A 22,703-nucleotide genomic window follows, 5' to 3' on the forward strand; every position below is an offset into this window, starting at 1 on the left:
TTATACTGTGCACAAGTAAAAAGTTAATTTAAAATATGAAATGTTCATAAACGTTTTCAATTTATTTCTTTATTTACAATATATTTGCACCATACGTAGTTCATACAAAAGTTATACAATTAAATGTCAGTAAAATATTTACAGTTTAACTGGACTGCTACAATTGTCTGCATTAAAAACAGATGTGCCTGCATACATTAATAATGGCATATAGAGTAATGCACAAAGGTTTCTGCTCTTCACACAAACAGTATGAAGAAAACACGCTCAGACACACATAGATTTAAGCTCTCCACCACAAGCTTCATTTAACTTTGCCTGGCATCGCTCTATCCTCTCTTGTTCAGTGGCTGCTTCATGGACAATAGTTTCCATCGCTGGGTAAAGAAAGATCCTCTTCTTCTGCAAATAGGAATACATGAAGAGGCAATGAATAGGACAGAATTAGAGTTAAATTGTTTTTTTTTTTATAAATGTAATAAGTGTATTACACAGGACTGTCATGCAACATTTAAACAGTTATTAATAACAAGTGAATAGAAATTGTATTTTGATGATAAGGGGTTATACATGAGAATGGAACGTACCCTGCGATAATTTTTGTACATCTGGAACAAAATCAGAAATACCACCAAGAACAGAAATCCTAACCCCATCACCATACCAACTTTGTTTCCAGATTTGGAATCACTTTGGCCCATTTGAGCACCTGTAGAAGCCAACAAAATAGAGCATTGTGCTTTATGAATGAACAAAAATACAAAGTATTAAATTGTTATACAAGATAAACAGTGTTTAACAGTTCTAAAACTCAAAAAAGTTACACAATTTTTGTCAATTTAATGTACATTTATGTTTCATGCCTGCAAGAACAGATAACGTTTTACATTTTTTTAGAAATCATATTTTTTCATATCATATGCATTTCCAAGTAATATCAATCAAACTGCAGTTGGGTTATTTTGATTAAGTAATAATAATAATAATACAGTTAACTAACACAATAAAACACGCACAAAAAACATGATTTTAAGGTTTTGCAAATAAACTCTTTATATATATGTATATATTGTATATACGTATATATATATATTTGAACTATTCTTTACTATATTTTGTTCAGTAATTTTTAAATAATTTTTCTGCATACCCATCATGTGCAGTTGGTAAGTAACGTTCCCCAGAAGTCCGTCTTTCCCGTTGTACCGGCACACCCATTCACCAATGTCCTGCTCGCTCACTTTTGGAATCTTCAGACTCTTTGACGTACTAACAGAGGTCACTGTTTGAGTGTTGTTTACTCCATAGATGACACGGAGCCATTCATAAGAAGTGACCTGACTGAAGTTGCTGAGATGGCAGGTTAGGGTCATCTGTCCTTTACTGCTGGAGCTCAAAACTAAAGCGGAACCAGAGAGAGATGCAGCTATTCAGCATTTCACAGAACTCAAAGAGGATATGAAATACTGTTAGACATAAAAACCACGCAAGACGAGGTTTTGAAAGGATTTTGCTCTGCTGTTTTCTTTACGGTTATGGTCACTTACCTCGTGCAACAACCAGCTGCATGCTCCTTTGTGCTTTCATTTGTATATTCTCCAATTTCATCATTCCTGAGCATGTGTATATCCCTTCATCTCCATCCTCCACTGTCTCTATCCAAGCCGATCTGTCCCGAGAACTGAGAGGCACAAGGGACCGTTGATCTAGGGATGAAGGAAGAGGAGGAGAAGAGTTCCTTGTTTTTGAACTTCTGTCCCAGATCCCAGAGTGTTGGACCAGACCCTCGGTGAAGACACAAGGCAAAGAGACAGATGAGCCCACTGCAGCGTACACCATTGAAGAGTCTGCCGGAGGAGTGGAGATTCCTGGAGATGGAACGAGAAGTAGCAATTCATTTTAGTTCATGGTCACAATGTCAAATTATTTCATAGACACAATGTTTAAAAATGAACCCTCACCTCTGACTTGTAAGAATGCAGTTGCCTTTCCAACAACATTGTTGTATGAAACCCGGCAGGTCCAGTTTCCTGAGTCCCTTTGAGAAACACTATAGAGGACAGCTTTGTCTGTGGCTTTGCCATTTAGCTCCCAGTGAAGTCTTCCAATCTGTGGTTTGGGACTGATAATGCATTTTGGGTCCACCCGGAAGCCCTCCATCACAATTGGAGGAGAAAAGGACACTGCACACAAATAGAAAATCATGAGGATATGAAATGGGTGGGCTTAGACAAAAACATGATCATTTCTTATAGTGTGTGTGTGTGTGTGTGTGTGTGTGTGTGTGTGTGTGTGTGTGTGTGTGTGTACGTGCGTGCGTACGTACGTGCGTGCATGCGTGTTTTATACCTTTAACAATCCTAAGCATGATGGCTTTCGTCATCGAGGTCTTTCCTTCAACGTCACAGATATACCGTCCTCCATCTTTGTCCATTATTCCGGTGATGTGAAGGCTGTAATCCCCCTTTCCGAAGTTCGGAGCGGGGCAGTAGACACGGGACGGGGATTTCACAGGTCGAAACTCCAACCCACTTTTCTCTCGCCGCCAAACTGTCTTCTTTAGACTAGATAAGTAAGAAAAAGTGACACGAAATTAAGATAAATGCCGGATTTTTGACCATTTTTTATTGTTGCCTGGTGACCTAGGTGATGGATGGATCATCCTCTTCCCTACGATTTTTTTTCTCCTATCAGACAGGAAGTTCAAGCAGCAGTACATTATATAGTCCAGACCACATTTTTACTCTACAAAGTGCTTAAAATAAGAAATAAATTTGACCATTTGATGCACCTTGATGCATTTGCAAGTCCACTTCTTGGACTTTTGGATTATAAAAACTCAAAACATCTATATTTGCTAACAAATGATCCCTTTTCTAATCTCACTTTACCAAACCATGTGTATTTTATTACATTCGCTATGGATGGAGAGATGGATGATGGTTCTTACTTGTCTACTATTCTGCTCCAGTAGACTGCAGAAGGGTGTGGAAGTGCAGAAGACTCATCCACACATGGAAGCACTGCTACCGAACCATAAGCCACAATCACTTCTTGATCCAAACACTTACCACCTGCGGAACACAAAAAGTAAAGTTACAAGTTATGGACCACGGTAAAATGCATTCTGGGAGAAATAATTATTCAAATGAAACATCATGAAACATCACCTTCAAAAACCAGTGCTAAGCCTAGAACAAGCAGGAATTGTACTTTCTGCTCTAGATGCATGTTTGATTCTTCCTAACAGTTTTTGTTTTTAAGTATCTTGTTATCAGTATCTCGCATGTGTGATGGTGTTGCTCAGCTTTTGTCTGCTGTCTCTGCTCTTTGTTCTGGTATATATACAGTGGTGGGTGGTTGTGTGGGTTTGTAGTGTTGGTAGGTAGTTCCTCTTCGGCTTTCCAAGTCACATGACTTCAGAACCTGCATATAGTGAAACTGTTTATATGTGGTCTAACTGACGTACATTGGAAAAAATAAGAGAGAGAAACATTGTATAATACAAAGAGAGAGAGGTGACAATTGAGGCTTCATTCTCCCACGGATTCACCGGGTCTTTCTTGAATTTTCTCTCACCACGTGAAAAGGTTTATTTGAAAGTATTTCACCAACTTGAAAGAATGGAAAAAATGTGTTGATATAAAAATCAAAATGGAAAATTACCACCGCAACAATGCATTTGTGTCACTTTAGCATGCAAGCAAATTCATGCCAAATTAATGCAGCAGATGCAAAACATTCAACATTTATTTTCATGTTTATTATGTAGTTTGGCAAATATTTTTTCCCTGGTTTATGCATAAATATTTAACGCAGCATATGTTTAAAATGAACGTGGTGTAAAAAATGAACAAAATATATTTTTTAAATAAATCTTTTTACAGACAGTTTGTGCTGTTTTAAGCATATTTGGATACATACATGCAATACATGTTTAAAATATATTTATTATTAGAAATTAAATAAACGATTTTTAAATAAATGTATTAATATTAAATACATGCTTCTTTGAATGCATCAAATACTTATTAATTTAATCAATTCAATATGAAATTTGTTTTTATGAAATTAGAAACTTTTGCTTCAATATTATTGCATAAGAAAGCTCAAAGTCATGGATTTTTGGATGTCACATTAACCCACTCTTTACCAGTGGGTAAAAACTAGAAACGCCTTGTTTATTTATAGCCCCGCTCTATTATTCAAAAGTGTTCTGTATTTACGCGTGTCAGTCCAGATTCAGCTGTCGATATGCGGATGTTCAATCAGCATATTATAAAACAGTACCAGTTCCAGTAAAGGCAGAGAGACGTGACATGAATACGGGGGCTGGAGTTGTTTTGATGAAGAAAAGAGAGCAATGACACTGTGACTGACTCAACCTCTCCCCTCCCATTTTTTTCACTCCTCCTATCTCATCTTTGCCTTCCTGTCAGAGAGGCAATTCAAGTAGCAGTGCATTCTATAGTACAGGCCACATTTGACTCTGCAAAGTACTTCAAAAAAATAACAGTTAGAATTTGATGTATCTTCATCAATCATTTGCAAGTATTAAACAATTATTGGATTTTTATTGTGCTAGATGACAAAACATCAAACATTTGCATTTGCAAACTATGATACCGGTTCTTTAACTTCACTTTTTAGAACAGAGTCCTAGAGATGTTATACATCACATTTATTACAGATGTGGCCCATTGACCCTTATTTGGTGTTCGGGTCTGTGGGACCTGTTTTCAATATTCACTAAGAATATTTTTTTACAAGACATTTATAATTAAACATGTTTAAAAATGTTTTTTCCCATATCCACCATTTAAAAAAAAAGAATAGCATCATTTTTTATATATGTGATATGTGACCAGAGGGAAATTACAAATAATAACCATACATGGTGTCTATGTTGCCTATAATCAGCCCCGCATATATTACATATTAAAGTAAATATGTTTTACTAACCTTATCTTACAGGAATTCGTAACTATTTTACGAGGTGGCTTATTCGTATGAATTTGTAGATTGTGAATAGCAAAAAACGTACATTTACTAGAAAAAAAGCAATACTGAAGCCTAACGTAACTGGCGCGAAAGCTAATCGTACGAAAATGTACGAATGAGATCGTACAAATTTATACGAATTAGCCAAAATTAGCCAATATAGTTATAATAGTTTCGTTTTTCTTCGCTGTGAGATTGTTTGTTAATCAATACTAAAGCCCCACCCCTAACCCCGCCCCATAACGTAACTGGGGCGAAAGCTAATCGTACTAAAATGTACGAATGAAATTGTACGAATTCATACAAATTAGCCACAATATAAAATAGTTATGTTTTTGCCGTGAGATTGTGTTGGTTTTACATAAGCAAGTATTTTTGTTAAAAAACTGTCATTTTACAGAATTATACAGAATTTTCACGTATCTTTGCAATGCGGTAAAAAAAATATTACAGGAATAAACTGCAAAAAGTTGGGTGTAATTTTACTTTGCAAAATACTTAAAAAAAAAAAGTTTTTTCTGGTGCTCCAGTTGCCGGAGTTGACCTTTTTTAACTGGATTTTTTTACAGTGTGCATTTTTATAAAATATTTTTATGTGGGTCCACTAGAACTGAGAACATTGACTGAGTATCAAACACTTACAACAGTTAAGTCTGTCCACCAAAAAGTGTCCAACTACTTTTGAATACCATATTATGTATTGTATTGTCTTGGCTAAAATATATAATGTCCCCATGTTTATTTTTGGGGCCACTGTGACTGTTACTGTGAATGAACTAACTGGAAATAGTAAGCTGGCAGAATATGCAAAAGTATATTCGTGGGAAAGGAATAATGTTGCATGTCTTCAGAAGGTACTGCAAGGTATGGGAGGATAACCACAGATCTTCAGATCTTCCTTCTTTATATCCTGTGTGCTATTTGATTTTATAAGCCCTCATAAAACCAATACAAACATCCTAATAGCTTGACTCCAAATCTGAGACAGATAAACTGTGAATTGTAATTTACTTTCACTCTGGCCCCTGACCTCAAACCAGAGGGGGCGGGCGGCTATGATGGGGTCTTTCCTTCACACAGCGTGCGGCTGGTACAGCTGATTTGAATAACAAGAAAGGTGGGGAAGACGTAAAGAAGAGCCCCTCGTGTGGAAAAGAGTTGATCATGAGTGGGAATATTATATGCATGCAGATAGTAGAGAAGATGGAACATATTAACAGATTTTGCTAGCTAGAGAGATTTTGAGTTATCATTTATTCCTTTCCTACTGACCCTATCAGTCAGTGTATTTTTGTGTGACAAACATCTTTTCTCTTAAAAATAGTGTTAATGGATGATTGTTTTACTATTAATATTTTTTATAATTAAATGTTAGTGTAATATTCCTAGCTTTCACTTAGTTTCAGTTAACGCATTAAAGAGACCAAATGCACCTACTTATTATTACTATTTTCTCCCGTTTACAAAAAATTCAAAACTATAAAATGTAGTACTAATGGAAGAATAATAGTAGTAGACAAGATTTTTAATTTAAATAAAAAAAATGTTTTTACAACAAATGCCATATATATATATATATATATATATATATATAATAACTTTAAAGTAATAATCCTTTGTTAATCATCCCTATGTCAATAATTTTATGTGTTTATATGCAAATATGAAAAGGATTATAGAACAGAAAGCATTGAAGATCATGAAAAGTATAGACATTTCAGCACGTCCAACCTTTCTTGTCTGACCACTTGCTGCTTAAAAACCCATGAACACATTTTATTCAGAACGCAATATGTTAAGAATAGGAATTTGTTATTCAGCTTATTCATTTGAATGGTCAAAGTTCCATGAAACTCAGCAGTGGGACGGAACTGAGTCTCAGTCAAAACTTTTAACCACACAAATCGTTTCTCTGTTGAAACAATTCAAAACTGGATGAAAACAGGGTGTTACATAAATAGATGAATAGATAACTATTACTTATGTGCGTGTGCGACTGTGAACGCAATGTCTGCTGACATTATACCGCCTTTTACATCTTGAGTAACATTTGTGCTACACCCTGAATTAATGGGACTTTAATATTTCTCTGTGGCCTTTACATTGCATGAGAACCTGACATCAACCATATTTAGAGTACAGAAATTTAAATGAAGGTGGAAATTTAGAAATTAATATACCTCTTTTTGTCTTTACATCATGTGTGGTTGAAACGGCATATTGTTTGTCCTGTGTGTGTACTGGAAATACAAACCACAGACTTACAGATCAAAGGCAGTCACTTGCTGAAAAGTGTTTACTCACCAATAACAATGTTTCTTTAACTACCTGCCAAGTATTGTGTTTCCATATAGTACACATTTCAGTTGTGATGTTTGTTTCAATATTTGCATGGTCATCCTTTAAGTCTCTGGATTAAATGGCATTAAGAATTTTAATTGTTGACATTTAACAAAAATCTTGTGGAGTTAATGACGAATCGTAACAAAACTGCTTTAAATTTTGTGCATAAAATAAATGTATTGGTTAACTTTACTAAATGCCTTTAATTATTTGTAAACAAGAAATTGATCCAATATTTTTAAAAAAGCAAATTCTCCATCTTTTTGTTCTTGCCATAAATCATAATTAGTCGCCATTTATGTTCGTCACTGGGTTTCGCTTATAACCATTAAAAAGTAATAAAAGGTCTTGTCAACTTTGACAACACAGTATGCAATCAAGAGTAGCTTTTTTCCATTTACTGAAAAACTGCAATTTCAGAAATATTTCAGGACGGCGACAATATCATATATTCTATCATTTTGAATTGTATACTTTCATGCATGCAAAGCATTTCTCATGAACCCGCTTTAAAAGATTATAACTACATAAAAAATCAGTTCCTTCAAATTTGCCTTTAGGTCACACCACAACATGTGATTAAATTGGTGAGAGAGTATAACTAGTAGAGTAAAAAAATTTCACAAGCAAAGGGTGCTGTCTGCCCACCCTGACTGAACATATGCACATTTATCAGAAAACAAACCTACACACATTGAAAAGCTAAAAAAATCATTTCGAGTCTTAAATTTGAAACTGAAAATTTTAAGGTGAATAAATGGTGCTTTATTTTCCCCTGACGTCAACTTCTTTTAACTTGACTCAATCACAAGACATAGTGATCTTTGAGTTAGATTACTTCTGAAACTGTATTGGAACTATATACAGACGCACATGTACCTGCATCTGTCAACAATACACATTTACACTGGGTTGAATTTTCCACTTGATGTGGTGAAGTCTTCATGTACGTGTGTTAGGTGACAGTTCTGCAGTAACAGACTAAGCACTGGAATTTAAGCAAATAAACATTTTTGTTTGTCTTTTTTTTTTTTTACAAATTTAAAGGCAGTATATGATTACTTCACTGTACAGACTGAGACCATAAAGCAACACAGGAACATATTCTGTCCAACATATTATCCAATCTTTATTTGCATTGTAATTATGAATACAAAACAAAGATAGACATTTAGTTCTTGTAGCCTCGGCTGGCCCTGCGACCACGGGCACGCTCGAACTTTCTGCCTTTGGAACGCACATAGGGCCTATGATAGAGAAAAAGAGATATAGTTAAAATACAAATAACATCTTAACAAACAGCTTTAAGCTCAGTATTAGGGTTGGGCCGATGGGCTGCAAATCTCGTTGTAAACAAATATGAACAAGGCTAGGGGGCATTTAAGCTCGCACACACTGTTCAGATCAGACTGGCTTGACTTTACAACTGTGGAGCTCGCGCTGTATAAAGAGGATGCACAAGACTTGATTCTGCGCAGCCCACGTTGTATTAAGTAGATGCGTGTCTGTGCAACCCGCATTGTATAAAGAACACGCTGTCTGCACAGCTCGCGTTGTATAAAGAAGACGAGCCTCACTTCATAACTTTTTTACTCAATATAACATCGAAATAACATTACAATTAGAGGTGCACTGATTGACCTGCCAGACAAGAATAAAGTTGAAGTACTATTTTATCCATAGTTTTTGTAAGATGCGTGCAAAAGATAAGAAGGTCAATTAAGTGACATGTTTAGTTATATTTTATTATTTATACTTTTCATTCACAGAGTTCTTCAATTTATGAGCTGTTTAGGCGAGAGAAGATCCTGTAATTTAATGCAGCTTTGAGAACTGCATTTAGGGAAATTGTAATGTTCAAACATTTATCTTATGAAAATAAAATTTGTGAAAAAATGTGCATTGAAGTAAATATGGTTTTATATATTCTGTCAATTATAGTTTTTGGATAGAAAAATCAGCAAAAATCGGAATCTGCAGGTTTCAAAAATTGGAAACCGGAATCGGCCAAGAAAATTGCAATCAGTGCATCTCTAAATACAATCAATCACTTTGTAGCTCGTGCTGTACAGATGACACACGCCTGAAGCTCGAGCTGTATAAAAATGATATGTCTCTGCGCAGCTCATGCCAGACGCGCATCAATAACGCCGCCCAACCCTACTCAGTATAACTGGAAATAAAAGAATGTGCTGATTTCTTACTTGCTGTGGCTGTGGGGGGTTCCAGGAGCTTTTCCAAAATGCCTGTACACCTCTCTGGCCTTACGGGGTCCTGCACAAAAAACATGTACTTCCAGATTAAACCTACTCCATTTAAACAATTAGCTTCCTGTAGTCTTGCTAGAGCTCAACTGGTACAGCATTACATTAAGAATGCAAAAGGTCACGTGTACTATTCCAGAGAACACAGAAATATGCACAGAATACCGATAAATGTACACAACGAATGCAAGTTGATTTGGATAAAAGCCTTCGCCAAATGCATAAATATAAATGTATGAAAAAAGCCATGGACACAAAAACCATAAAATATTTAGACTAAATTGAACATTTTGGTGAGGTCAATGGCAGCAACCTGCCCTTTTTAGCCAATCAGACCTGCTCTTTGTCAGCCCATCATTTTGCATGCAAGAGTTGCTGATGCATTTGGGGAGAGCATTTATGGTTAAAGTAATGAAAGACTAATTCTGTGGCAGAAGTAAACAAGACAGCCATAATCACTTACAGCACCTTAGTCAAAAGAAAATTAAATGCTTTACAAAGTGTTTATAAGAGGTACACATCCTCACTTCACGCAAACTCACCTGACAGCAGAACAGTGCCCTGTCCTCTAGGGGCAGTGAGGGCCAGCTGGTCAAATGTCAAGATCTGTCCACCAGCTTTCAAGATCCTGGTGCGAGCACGAGCAGTCACCTTGAGAGCACACACCTGTGACAACAGACAGGAAACAGAGAGCTTTAACATTCAAAATACCAGGAAACAAACAATGAGACATTTGTGGAGTTCTCTCTACAAAAGACAGGCGACTCAAGACCGGTTTAAAAATCAATAACCTCATCCATATTTTACACAAATTTCATAGGTTTGTTTATTTGAGAAAACGTGACATCTGCACAAAAGACCTTTTCTTTTCCATTTCAGAAAATTGTCATGTGTTGTTGTCAAACAAGTCATTTGTACTGGTATTAATTATAATTCCAATCAGTAACATTGCATTTACAGTACTGTCAGCCTGATACATTTTCACAAAGTGGACAACCTTGAAGTCAGCATGCATTGGTCATTTAAAAGGTTTAACTACCTGTGGGGACAATTAAGACTATCCATTTTATGAACGCATCACTTTTCGGGGACAAACATGCATGCCATTTGACAACAACTATTGTTACACATTTTGCAAACAGAAAATTACCTAAGATATACAAAGTACAGAATTAGTCTGAAACGAGCCTTTATAACAGCTTAAACACTAAACATGGGCATATTAATAAAAAACTGCTTCCATCTCTGCTCTTACCTTCAGTTTAGGAATATTGTGAATTCTGACATCATCAGTAATGGTTCCCACAACAACAGCGGTCAGGTTTTCACGGCCTGGAAGCTTCATCTTTCTGATCTACAGGGCAAAGAAACATTGAGTCGTTATCACTGTGTGTCACATGCAAAGTCAAAGAATGTTAACTTCATGCTTCTGAGAAAACTACACAAAAACAGGCACAAAGCTAGATGTACATTAGTGGCCAAAAGTGATGTCCTGAGGTGAATTTGAACAATATTTGCTTTCATAATGACCCTTCAGAATATAAACCATCAAAACATGAGGTGTATGGTACGAAATGGAGACAAGAGATTCACAAAATACAATTTTTACAGAGTATTAGAGAATATGAGTTTTATTCTATTACTAAACATAAGATATGATGAGTTGCGATGTCCTGTAATAATAGCCACTGGCCCACTGGCCCACTGGCCTTTAACTCGGTAAGCTTTGTGCATTGTGTGCAAGTTTTTGTCAAGTCAAGGAAGATGATGTCAAAATTGGACATTACTTTTACTTCTGCATGTTGAGGTTTGGACTCACCAGTCGGGACAGGGCCAGAGGTGGGCGGTTGCTCTTGCTCATAAAGAGTCTTCGAAGAATGACCTTGTTGAAGGGAGCATCAGAACGACGAGCCAAGAATCTGTACAACTACAACACAGAATGGCAAGCAACATTACACATTTTTGGTAATTTAACACAGTAATGAGAATTATGAACGAAGAGCTTTGTCTTAAAAGGAGCCCGACGAAAAACACTATGGTTCATACCTTGACCAGGAGCCTGAGGTAAATATCCTCACTTTTGGGCTCCTTCCTGTGAACCTTGCGGTCCTTGTTGTGTCTGATGTCAACTCCCTAAAATACACACACAATCATCAATACGGCATACAACAACAATACAGCAAACCGAATGTCACAGCAAGTTAGTTCCTTTAACAGATTATACGACTGTGTTACATGCAAATATGATACGTGTTCGTAAAGGTGAAGTGTAACTTGCGTTACTTATTCGTACATGCCGGCAGAAATTACACACAGTAGCCATTGCTAACTGTAAAATGGCAACGTTAGGTTAAATTGCATATTTTAAAGACGTTGTGACCGTTCACAACTTTGCGGTAATAAATGAATTAAATGCAACACATGTGGCTCAGAACTCAATACATCTAAACCCCGAACGAATGCTAGTTTAGCCAACACGAGCCTGTTCTCATGCTCTACCTTCTCCTTAGACGAAGACTAAGAAATGAGTACCCGTTTTACACTATATATTGGTATACAGATTAGTAAACACTATAACAGCGTAATTTACAAACACGTTAACTTGTTTCCCACACGACACATGACTGAATGTATCGGTTCAGAGGCCCGATGTGCATTAGCCCGGATTTATTAAGTCGATATAAGCAAAACCCATTACAATACTCGTATTTTTCCACACGTAAGGCTGTGTGATGCTTCTTAACACCATTTGTGGCTAAATAAAAACGTGTTTAATTGCAGATGGCGGTAGATTTTAGAGACGGGAAGATTCCATATGAAAGGCAAGCTACCTACCATCTTGGACTCAGAGTGAAAAGGGAAAAGGAAAGCTCGCGAGAAGAGGTATAGCGAGATTACCCAAGTGGCTATTTTGAGTCATGTGACTACAATAGCGTGCGCTGATTGGTCTAAAGAGTATCAACTAATACGTTTCAAAGCTGTTGAACTTGTGTACAGTACGGTGATTATGTATAAGGGAGTGAGGTGTCATTATATAGTTGCCGCAAATATACCTTTGTTTTTACTAATCGAGAAAGAGTCGAGATATTGTGGAATGCAACGCCTTCTAAACCAAAATGCATGGTTATTATTGTTATTATTATTCATGTGGAAAATTTTTACTTACGGGGCTCACAACCCATTCTAGAATGAGTGAACTATCTTACGCTTATCTGTTATAATAATTACAATACAATAATTGATGATATATTTAAAATGACTAATTAATATTACAAAATTAACTGAAGGACATATTTTATTAAATTGACATAAGGAGGCATGGCATCCAAATTCCATTGACATAAGAAGTTTTTAGGGCGAAGTATCTCAAGTAAGTTTATTAATACTACATGTTTATAGACACATGTGTTTAAAGTTTAACACGATTTAATAGAAATTGTTATAGGTGCATGTGCTGTGTTTTATTCACAGTTCTTTAGAAAAATCATTCACCAGTTAGATGATCTGTTGCAACTGTACTGAAACACATATATACAATACTACATTTTATTTATGTATTTAATAAGTATTATTTCCACTAGACAAGACAGTGACTGCACTAATGTTTTATATTTGTATATAGTTTACACCTGAATAAATATGGAGCCAGAAATATGACAAAACAATCTGAATTTGAATTTCGTAAATCTGAATTATTGACAAGTGTTTTTTAACAAAACTGAATATTATATGGGAGTTAAAATAGTTTTGAATTAGATTTTGATTTCGAATTTGAATTTTTTTACTTGAATATTGAACATTTGAAATTTAACACAATTGATTTTTTTTAAGGCAGAGTTTTATAGGCATGCATTTTCAAACAACATATTTTTTGCTCTGAATTCTTAGATTGCAAATATCCCGTTTTTTTTTAATACAGCCTCACGTTTTCAAGATGAAGAAGAAATTCGGAACATCAAATTCAATTTTCTAAAATTCAAAACGCAGAAATTCAGATCATACAGAAAGTAGGTCAGAGGTCGTCCACAGGGAAGAGTAGAAGATCTCGGAAAAGTCAAACGGAGCGCTTTGGCCACAATGGCCAGTTATTTGTTCTTATTATCCAATCCAACTCCAAACATGCTGTTTTGGAGAGTGGAACTTCTTACATTGTAATAAAAAGGATTTACATGTTTCAAATTGTGACCACGCCCACAAGACTACACGGGTTGATCGTTTGTTGTTGCTGCAGCATAGCCAAGCTCATACCGCTGCAATCTAGGCAGCTGCCCGGGATGTGTGCGCTCACTGCCTGCGTTTTTGCCTGCTATGCCTCCACTGTTTGCGCTCACTCCCAGCGTTTGCTGTTGGTGCTTTTACCCACAGTGTGCTTAGTGCACGCTCGCTGCTAGCTGCCCCACTATGCGCGCTGGCTTCGAGCGTTTGTGGGTGCATATACATTTAATATATAAGACATGTATACAATTTTTATAAAGAACGTTTGTGGGTCCTGCAAAATCAATGACGTAAGTGGCACGCTGCAATAAAAGTTATGTATAACATTTAATGCTACAATAGAGAGAAAATGAATAAACTATGTAAGCTACAGACTCAAATAACTTTTGTAATAAAAAAAAAGTGTGTAATAGTATTGAAATGCTATAACTTTGATCCAGGACACATTTAACGACCAGCTGAAACAATCTGGACACAACACACGTAAAGATTTTTTCTTATGACCAGAGCCGATTCCAGTCTTTGTCAGTCAGAAAGGAGCACACACCTAACTGCTGTGCCAGACCACTACACCACACATTCAACGACTGGACGTTCTTCTGAACCAACAAATCTATCGATCTATGTTATAATCCCGTTTTGTCAGTAAAGCAACCATGATGTTCGTGTTTTTGTATGGTTATGCACTTTCTGTTTCATGCAGATTAAACATTTTGATAATGATAACAAGAGAGCATTTATTCCTCAGGATATAATGTAAGTTTGTTGTGGATATAGTTAACTATAAATAATATGTTGAGTAATATATGACTGAAAACGCCATACCTTAATATCCAGGTGCATTTTGCTGCGTTCGTTTTGCAGGCTACTGTATAGTAGATAGAAAATGTGTTTATTTTTATTTCATTTAGACTGTATTCACTAAAACGCATAAACTGATAGCTTTTTTATTTTGCGTTGACAAAGTAGGCTATATTTAGCTTAAGATGGAGGTGTGTTCGTTTGCTAAATGAAAATCTTTTTGTTTTAATTGTACCTCATTGCTACTTGTACTTCATATAAATAAATGAATAAAAGTACTTTAAAACTGCAGTCGTTGTCATTTAAAAAATGTACATACTGTAGAAATAACACAACAATAGCGTTTATATTTTTCTCCTCATTTCTCTATCTCATTGTTTGTCTGTGTTCAGTCTTTAGCTGTGAACAGATATCTGCCCAATATGAACAACTACTGAGCACAACTGGGGCATTGTCAGCCATTATGATCAAATTCCATTCATAATATAGTGAAAATAAGATTTGATTAAACATGATTAATGTTTACGACTGGCATGCTGGCTGCACTGACAAAAAAATTCCTTTAATAAAAAATAGTGTGTAATAGTACTCTTGTCTATTCTTTGGCTAAAGTTTTTATTTCAGTCTAAATGCAGTCTGTAGCTTACATAGTTTATTCATTTTCTCTCTATTGTAGCATTAAATGTTATGCATAACTTTTATTGCAGCGTGCCACGTACGTCATTGACTTTGCAGGACCCACAAACGTTCTTTATAAAAATTGTATACAGTACATGTCTAGTATATTAAATGTATATGCACCCACAAACGCTTGAAGCCAGCGCGCATAGTGGGGCAGCTAGCAGCGAGCGTGCACTAAGCACACTGTGGGTAAAAGCACCAACAGCAAACGCTGGGAGTGAGCGCAAACAGTGGAGGCATAGCAGGCAAAAACGCAGGCAGTGAGCGCACACATCCCGGGCAGCTGCCTAGATTGCAGCGGTATGAGCTTGGCTATGCTGCAGCAACAACAAACGATCAACCCGTGTAGTCTTGTGGGCGTGGTCACAATTTGAAAAATGTAAATCCTTTTTATTACAATGTAAGAAGTTCCACTCTCCAAAACAGCATGTTTGGAGTTTGATTGGATAATAAGAACAAATAACTGGCCATTGTGGCCAAAGCGCTCCGTTTGACTTTTCCGAGATCTTCTACTCTTCCCTGTGGACGACCTCTGACCTACTTTCTGTAAGATCTGAATTTCTGCGTTTTGAATTTTAGAAAATTGAATTTGATGTTCCGAATTTCTTCTTCATCTTGAAAATGTGAGGCTGTATTTAAAAAAAAACTGGATATTTGCAATCTAAGAATTCAGAGCAAAAAATATGTTGTTTGAAAATGCATGCCTATAAAACTCTGCCTTAAAAAAAAGCAATTGTGTTAAATTTCAAATGTTCAATATTCAAGTAAAAAAATTCAAAATCAAAATCTAATTCAAAACTATTTTAACTCCCATATAATATTCAGTTTTGTTAAAAAACACTTGTCAATAATTCAGATTTACGAAATTCAAATTCAGATTGTTTTGTCATAATTCTGGCTCCATAAATAAAGACCCATAATACATTTAGGAAAGAGAAATATTAGAGAAATATGAGGTCTGAGTTAAAATATACTTTTATTCGGATTATAACCAGATACTACTTAAAGGGCCTATAGGAAATATAGGCTTACAGTAATATGTCAGTGATACTGGTAACAAATGTAACCATGGTCATATCAACCAGCATGCCCCTTAGATGGTTGTCTAAAAACAACATACAATCTATCTCTGCTGCCATTGTAATCTACATTTTAATAATTTAAATGTCTGAATAAAGACTAGCTCAGTGAGTTACTCTTCTGCTGTCTGAAGTGACACAGAAACACAGTCCAGATAAGAGCAGCCCCTCCAACATAGACAGTACGAGCTACAGGTGGGACCAGGGAGAAATTCACAGCCTGAGTTGTAGAGAATAAAAAACAAGGAAACTTTAGAAAATATCTTGGAAAATGGTCAGATGAATGGATTGATATAGCCCTACCTGCATTGTAGACCAGTAAACCACTCCAGTCTAGACAGAGGAACAAAGAATATATTTATTTATTTGTCAAATAATAATTTCAGACCTCTAAAAAAAAACAGATTTATTAGCTGCTGTTTACACCATTCCTTGCCTTATAAGAGGTCCAAAATTTATCTCTCCAGTCTTCAAGAGGATCTTCTGCACCCTCTAAAGTGCTCAACCCTAAAATGCAACAAATGCTTTGTTAAAAACAATGTCTGCTTATTATTTTTAGTTTGATTGTGTTAATATAAAACATATGTTCATGAAAAAATGCAAAAATCCTTAGTCTCACCAATGTAAAAAGCACTTATCGTTGTAGGTGCGGCAATTAGTTGGTCCAAACCCACTTTAATCAATATTTTTTTGGTCCCTCCCCCTGGAAACATCTTCTCTAATGCTCGTAACCAATGGTAATTTAAGTTGGCATGGAAACAGAACCCAACCAGCGCCACCCGAGCAGTCTGAGTCCAGTCAATGCCATGACGCTGACTTACTTTTGGGTTATACAAGTTCATATTTTGTGTATCTGCATCTTCGGGCACAGGTAATCTCTTAATTGATGTATTCTGTCCCACTCCGTCTTGCTTGTGCATAGTCCCGGTTTCCAATGTTTCTCCCATCATGCTTTGCTGAATGAGGTCAGCTGTGGCAAACAGTGCTGTGTATCCCACAACATTAGATATATATGGATGGGACTTGAACATAATCCATGCTCTATTCATGACTGCTGGCCCAAACTGTAAAAGAAATCAACAAAGGTCAAGAAATTTTAGTGAACATTTATATCATGTTTATTTATTTATCCAACCTGCAGCTATAAAGGGTAAAAAGAAAAACATTGTTTGACTCACCATGTACAGTAGCTGTGTTAGAAATGACAAATCACAAGGTTCACTCTTTTGGTTACCTTTGTTTGATCCTTTAAAACAAAGAAAGCTTATTGGTCAAACATGGACCAATCAGAACGATTTGTCTTTGGTACAAAGTTCTACTGAGAGAGAGAATGAGAGCGTTTATGATTCCGTTTATCAGTAAGTGCAAGAATGTGAGAAAAGAACACATGCTGAGAACAGGTTATGCAGGAAGAAAAGACTTATTTACTGGTGAAATGCAATTGTTATGAATGGGTAAAACAAAGACAACCTTAATATAAAATAATAAAAAATCATACCTTTTTTAACTCAGCAGAAGAACATTGTTGCATTAGTTACCACATCCACTTATTTACACACTCTAAATCCAGTCTGAAAGCAGAAGTCCTTCAAAACTCAGAACACGAGCTGCAACACAGGCACATGTGTGTAGCTGCACTAAATATAGTGAAGACTTTTTACACGCCCCCCTGGTTTATATTACCACAGAGCTGTCATGATAATGGACCATATAACATGAACAGTAAGTATTATGACCAATAGCTGTGTCTGTGTGTGTTATATGAGATTAATAAAATTCTGACCCAATAATAGAGTCTTTGTTGGACATTTTCATACAAAGCGACTTGCGAAGTATTTCATTTCTTTTCGTTATGTATTTATTAATACAATACAATACAATACAAATTTGTATATATGAATTGTATTTTACTTATTTCACATTCTACATTTTCTGTTGTTGTAATGTTGTTTATGGTTATATTGGGTCTGTACCTTTACACAAAGAAAATATCTTTTCCACTAAACTGTCAATATATTAAATAATTTAACATATGCAAAAAACAGTAAAAAACTGCAAACAGTAAAAAAGTGTATACAATAAAAAAAATTGTCAAGTCAATTACATGTTTTTCATTCTATTTTACACCAGACTGGTAAATTCACATTTCTGAAATTTCAAAATACGTGAAAATTCTGTAAAATAAAACAGTCAAAATCCTTTTTTATGGAGGAAGAATATATATGTATTCAATAAAACATAAGGAATTGTCACCTTTCATGTTGAAAAATATAAGCACTTGATTCCAATATAATTATTGAAAAGTATTATTTAAAGTGATATTGTTCACCCAAAAATAAAACTTCTGTCATCATTTACTCACCCTCTTGTCATTTCAAACCTGTATGACTTTCTTTCGCAGAACACAAAAGAAGATATTTTGAAAAATGTTTTTAACTGGACCCCATTCACTTGCATATTGGTTTTGTGTCCATACAATAGAAGTGAATGGGGTCCAGTGCTGTTCGGTTACCAACTTTCTTCAAAATATCTTCTTTTGCGTTCTGCGGAAGAAAGTCATAAAGGTTTGAAACGACAAGAGGGTGAGTAAATGATGACAGAATTTTCATTTTTGGGTGAACTATCCCTTTAATGCGTTGCATTATATTTTTCAGTATAATGCCATATATTTTTGTTTCACAAGGGTATTGCCTTCACACGTAAAGATAAGGGGTGTCTCAGTCTCAAGTTTTGCTAAATAAATAAATGTTAAGATGCAGTACACTTCCAATTTTCCATGCTTCCATTTCGATCTTGAAGTAATTTAATTGTGCTGTATATAACCATTTATGTCAATAACCATTTAAAGTTAAAACATTCATTTTCTGAATCACGTCACTCTTCCTTCCTTTTTTCTCAAGACCATGTTCCATTTTGTTGAACACCCCCATAGATATGTAAAAACAACACTTTGAGGTCCAAAATGTGAAAGCAATTTGTCTGTGGCAACCAGCAAAACTCTTAGAAGGGAGAATGTGTTAATGAGGATCAGAGATTAAAGAGATCAATTAAAGGTCTGTTAAGCGTTTAACAGACCGGCACTGTTTGCTAACACTTAACAAGCGCTTTTTCTGACAATGCACCACACGTCCACAACCAGTTGACTTCTTGCTAATTGCTTTTCTTTTCTCTTGTGCTCTGAGACCGCACTTCTGTGGCCTTTTTAATGGTGCTGTCTCGCGGCCCTTTATCTAAGGGGACAAAGAATCGCCCGTCCCGTGGCATCATCATTGAAGCAACGCCTCCCTCCCCTGACTCATTCATCACCTCTCAGTCAGTCGGCATATGTATAACTGAAACACCTGTGCAAAGCCTACAGGTTCTTTCGGCGTGTTCTTTCAAAGTGGATTTATACGGTGACTGAAGGTACGTGGAGCTGGTCTTAGTGTCTTTGTGTTTTCATTTGGAAAGATGTGGTGTGAATGTGTTGATCTTTGGAACATTTACAAAAAAGTATTATGATTATTAGAATGAACTAATTGATGATTTTTTATTATATTTTTATATTACAAATTTCTGTCTATTTTATGGAGACTATTGGATATTTTATTGTTGTTTTAATTACCATACTTGTACGCTTTCTAGATTCATTTTATTTTTGGATGTAGTTTTCCTGTCCTGCAAGTGCTTGTACACATAAATATGCCAATGTATATATAATGTAGTCACATATTTTATTTCTCTTTTTTTCTTGATTTCATTTGATAGCAAAAGATATGCATCCTTCCAGTAATATGACCTTTGAACCAGGGTTGGAGCATGGAGTCCCATGGGGCCGTGACCTTTTTACTTTTGTGACCTCTGCGGCTGGTCACATGATGAGGACTTTGCAAAGGCCACGCAAAAACAAGCCATCAAAACGACAAGTCAATCATCGCAGGTTTCTGCATAACATGATACACAGGTAAAAATACACTTCACTACTACAGGTGTAATGATCTTGACTGTTCCCTCACAACAAGGGACCAAATTGATCTAAAAATCATTTACCTATTCAGTTTCTGTGTGATGGAATGACCTGTCAGACCCCCCTGACTGTAACCACCAAAACAAAAAAACAGCTTTTTTATATTCTGAACGTTTTATTGTTTAACTTTTTTTAACGTTAACAGTTAATTTCTAGACTCAACACTGTAAACACTTGCCATCATAGCTTTGTGTACAGTACTTGTTTTTTGGCTCTCAAAGGTCCAGTGTATGAAATGTAGCGCCATCTAGTGGTGAGGTTGTGAACTTTACCCCTCCCCCTTACCTTTCGAAGCACTATGGAGGTTGACACAGAGCTACGATGTTGTTACATTTTCACTTCTTTGCCGAAGGAGATCGCTTATTTACGAAACGCTAGAGCAGTTTGTCCATTTAGGGCTACTGTAGAAACAACATGGCGAATTCCGTGAAAAGGGACCCGCGGTGTATGTAGATAGAAATAGCTCATTCTAAATTACTAAAAACATAACGCTTCATTATGTAAGGTCTTTATACACCTCTGAAGACATAATTGTGTATATTACATTGCATCCTCCCAAAAAAATACATACAGCACCTTTAAGGCAAAATGTTTAATTTTTCCTTCATTTGTAATGTTAAAATGAAACATCTGCCCTCATACAGGAAATTTGCTGAAATAGAGGCTGCCAACCATCAGCTGGCTTCTGCTTTATTTTCAACGGACAAATCACAAAGTCATCTAACAGCCAAACCATCCGAGACAGATTATATTCCAGACCAATCCAAAAAACATTCAAAAAATGGTAAAATGCTTCATATTTTGAAAAAATAACTTTCAGTACTCATGTCTGACATGTTGGATGGTTCTGTTCCTCAAATTCTATTAAACATTGCATTTGATTTCTGCAGCTATTGACAAGTCAATAAATACAGATAAACCTGAAGCACCTGTTGAACAGCAAGAGGACGTGTGTGACCTCTGGACATTGGACACTCTTATGAAGACCCAAGTGACTGATAGCAGAGGCACAAATCCCAGAACTGAGAAGGCTTTGAAAAACAAGAATCGAATGGAAATCAACACTGGAAGCTCAATAGAAAAAGACACTAATTTCAGCTTTGACAGGCAACAAACATCAACTGATTTAGAAAGCTTGACACAAATGACCAGCAGTCTTTTGGAGGACAGCGTGTCCACCTGGATTGGAAGTATTGAAAGAATGAGAACGAATACAAAACCGCTCATCACCAAATGCTCTGATGTGAAGCCCCAGCACACATGGAATGACGTTCCAGAACTATCACCACCTTCTCCAGTCATTTCATTACTGTCGTTGGATTTGTGCGATCTGGAGATTCAAATGCTTATAGATGCTGACCACGCTACCCAAACACAAGACAGTCTACAAAGGGATATGGTGGACAGTTTTGACCTGTATTGTTCTGAAAATCAAGATGTGCAGATCTATGATTCTAAATGTACAATGGCTGAGTGGATAGTTGATGATGAAGAGCGTTGCGTACAAAATGACAACACACGTGTAAACTGTCTGGATTTAGGATATGACATGGACAACCTTACAGGTTCTGCTGGTGGTTTTAGCCCTCAAGAATTTGAAAATGACTTAGAAATAAATCCAATGTTAGGAAACTCAATGTCTAATTTGGACCAAAAAGCTCAAGAATTGAGTGTTCTTGGCAGTCAAGAGACCCAAAGGCGCATTTTCCATCACGATCAAGAAAACTATTATACAAGTCAAAGTAACATCCCAGAGGACCATTTTAGTCAGTTTGCACCCTGCATGATGACAAATAGAAAGGACGCGGGTTATTTGGCAACAGGTTTGTCCGTCAGCGACCAAATGGTCGCAGACTGTATAGGTTCGAGCCATATTCTGGACCACCAGCTGGACTGTCAGTCAAATAGGATTCAATTTGACAACTGGGAACAACAGTCTGAAAAGAGCACATACAAAAACTATTCGCAAATTCTAGAAACATATCAGCATCATATGTCGCAAGACACAAATATGAAAGATGCGGACAAGAATCTAACGCACAACAGGACTGGATCAGGTCTCCAAGGCACAATAATGGATGGCTCTTGCGTTGAAGGTTTTTATGATAAAGGAGAATCATCTTATTTGAAATTTCGAGGCAATCGGAGTTATCACAACTTTGAAGGCGTGGCTAGATCGTTCCCTGCTACAATACATAAGACCCACCCTACTCCGATTCTAACTCCACCTCTGGATGATGATTGGTTGTTTAGTAATATAGTGGCAGAGGGAAAAAGCATGACTGACAACTAGGGAATAATCACGTTTGTAAA

The 22,703-nt window shown here is 36.2% G+C and overlaps 3 protein-coding genes across 4 annotated transcripts; all 3 read right to left on the minus strand.

The window, feature by feature from the left end:
- Positions 1-8: 8 nt before the first annotated feature.
- Positions 9-3,298, minus strand: LOC130558642 (lymphocyte activation gene 3 protein-like). Its single transcript, XM_057341165.1, has 8 exons — positions 3,171-3,298; positions 2,951-3,074; positions 2,350-2,564; positions 1,962-2,183; positions 1,548-1,868; positions 1,151-1,399; positions 588-709; positions 9-402 (listed from the first exon to the last, which is right to left on the minus strand). The coding sequence occupies exons 1-8, from the start codon at positions 3,229-3,231 to the stop codon at positions 268-270; spliced, it is 1,449 nt and encodes a 482-aa protein (XP_057197148.1). The 5' UTR covers positions 3,232-3,298; the 3' UTR covers positions 9-267.
- Positions 3,299-8,448: 5,150 nt separating this feature from the next.
- On the minus strand, positions 8,449-12,485 carry rpl18 (ribosomal protein L18). Its single transcript, XM_057339971.1, has 7 exons — positions 12,444-12,485; positions 11,655-11,741; positions 11,428-11,535; positions 10,864-10,962; positions 10,151-10,274; positions 9,549-9,618; positions 8,449-8,591 (listed from the first exon to the last, which is right to left on the minus strand). The coding sequence occupies exons 1-7, from the start codon at positions 12,444-12,446 to the stop codon at positions 8,516-8,518; spliced, it is 567 nt and encodes a 188-aa protein (XP_057195954.1). The 5' UTR covers positions 12,447-12,485; the 3' UTR covers positions 8,449-8,515.
- A 3,731-nt stretch (positions 12,486-16,216) lies between these two features.
- Positions 16,217-17,989, minus strand: si:ch211-120k19.1 (uncharacterized protein LOC563199 homolog). 2 transcript variants are annotated; one of them, XM_057340695.1, is made up of 6 exons: positions 17,883-17,989; positions 17,563-17,630; positions 17,004-17,448; positions 16,821-16,891; positions 16,688-16,717; positions 16,217-16,604 (listed from the first exon to the last, which is right to left on the minus strand). In XM_057340695.1, the coding sequence occupies exons 2-6, from the start codon at positions 17,563-17,565 to the stop codon at positions 16,485-16,487; spliced, it is 669 nt and encodes a 222-aa protein (XP_057196678.1). In that variant the 5' UTR covers positions 17,566-17,630; positions 17,883-17,989; the 3' UTR covers positions 16,217-16,484. The 2 variants fall into 2 exon arrangements, with proteins under 2 accessions (XP_057196678.1, XP_057196679.1); XM_057340696.1 differs by lacking the exon at positions 17,883-17,989 and having other exon boundaries at positions 17,563-17,691.
- Positions 17,990-22,703: the final 4,714 nt, after the last annotated feature.

This window comes from Triplophysa rosa, linkage group LG8, assembly GCF_024868665.1.
Source record: "Triplophysa rosa linkage group LG8, Trosa_1v2, whole genome shotgun sequence".
Taxonomy (NCBI): domain Eukaryota; kingdom Metazoa; phylum Chordata; class Actinopteri; order Cypriniformes; family Nemacheilidae; genus Triplophysa; species Triplophysa rosa.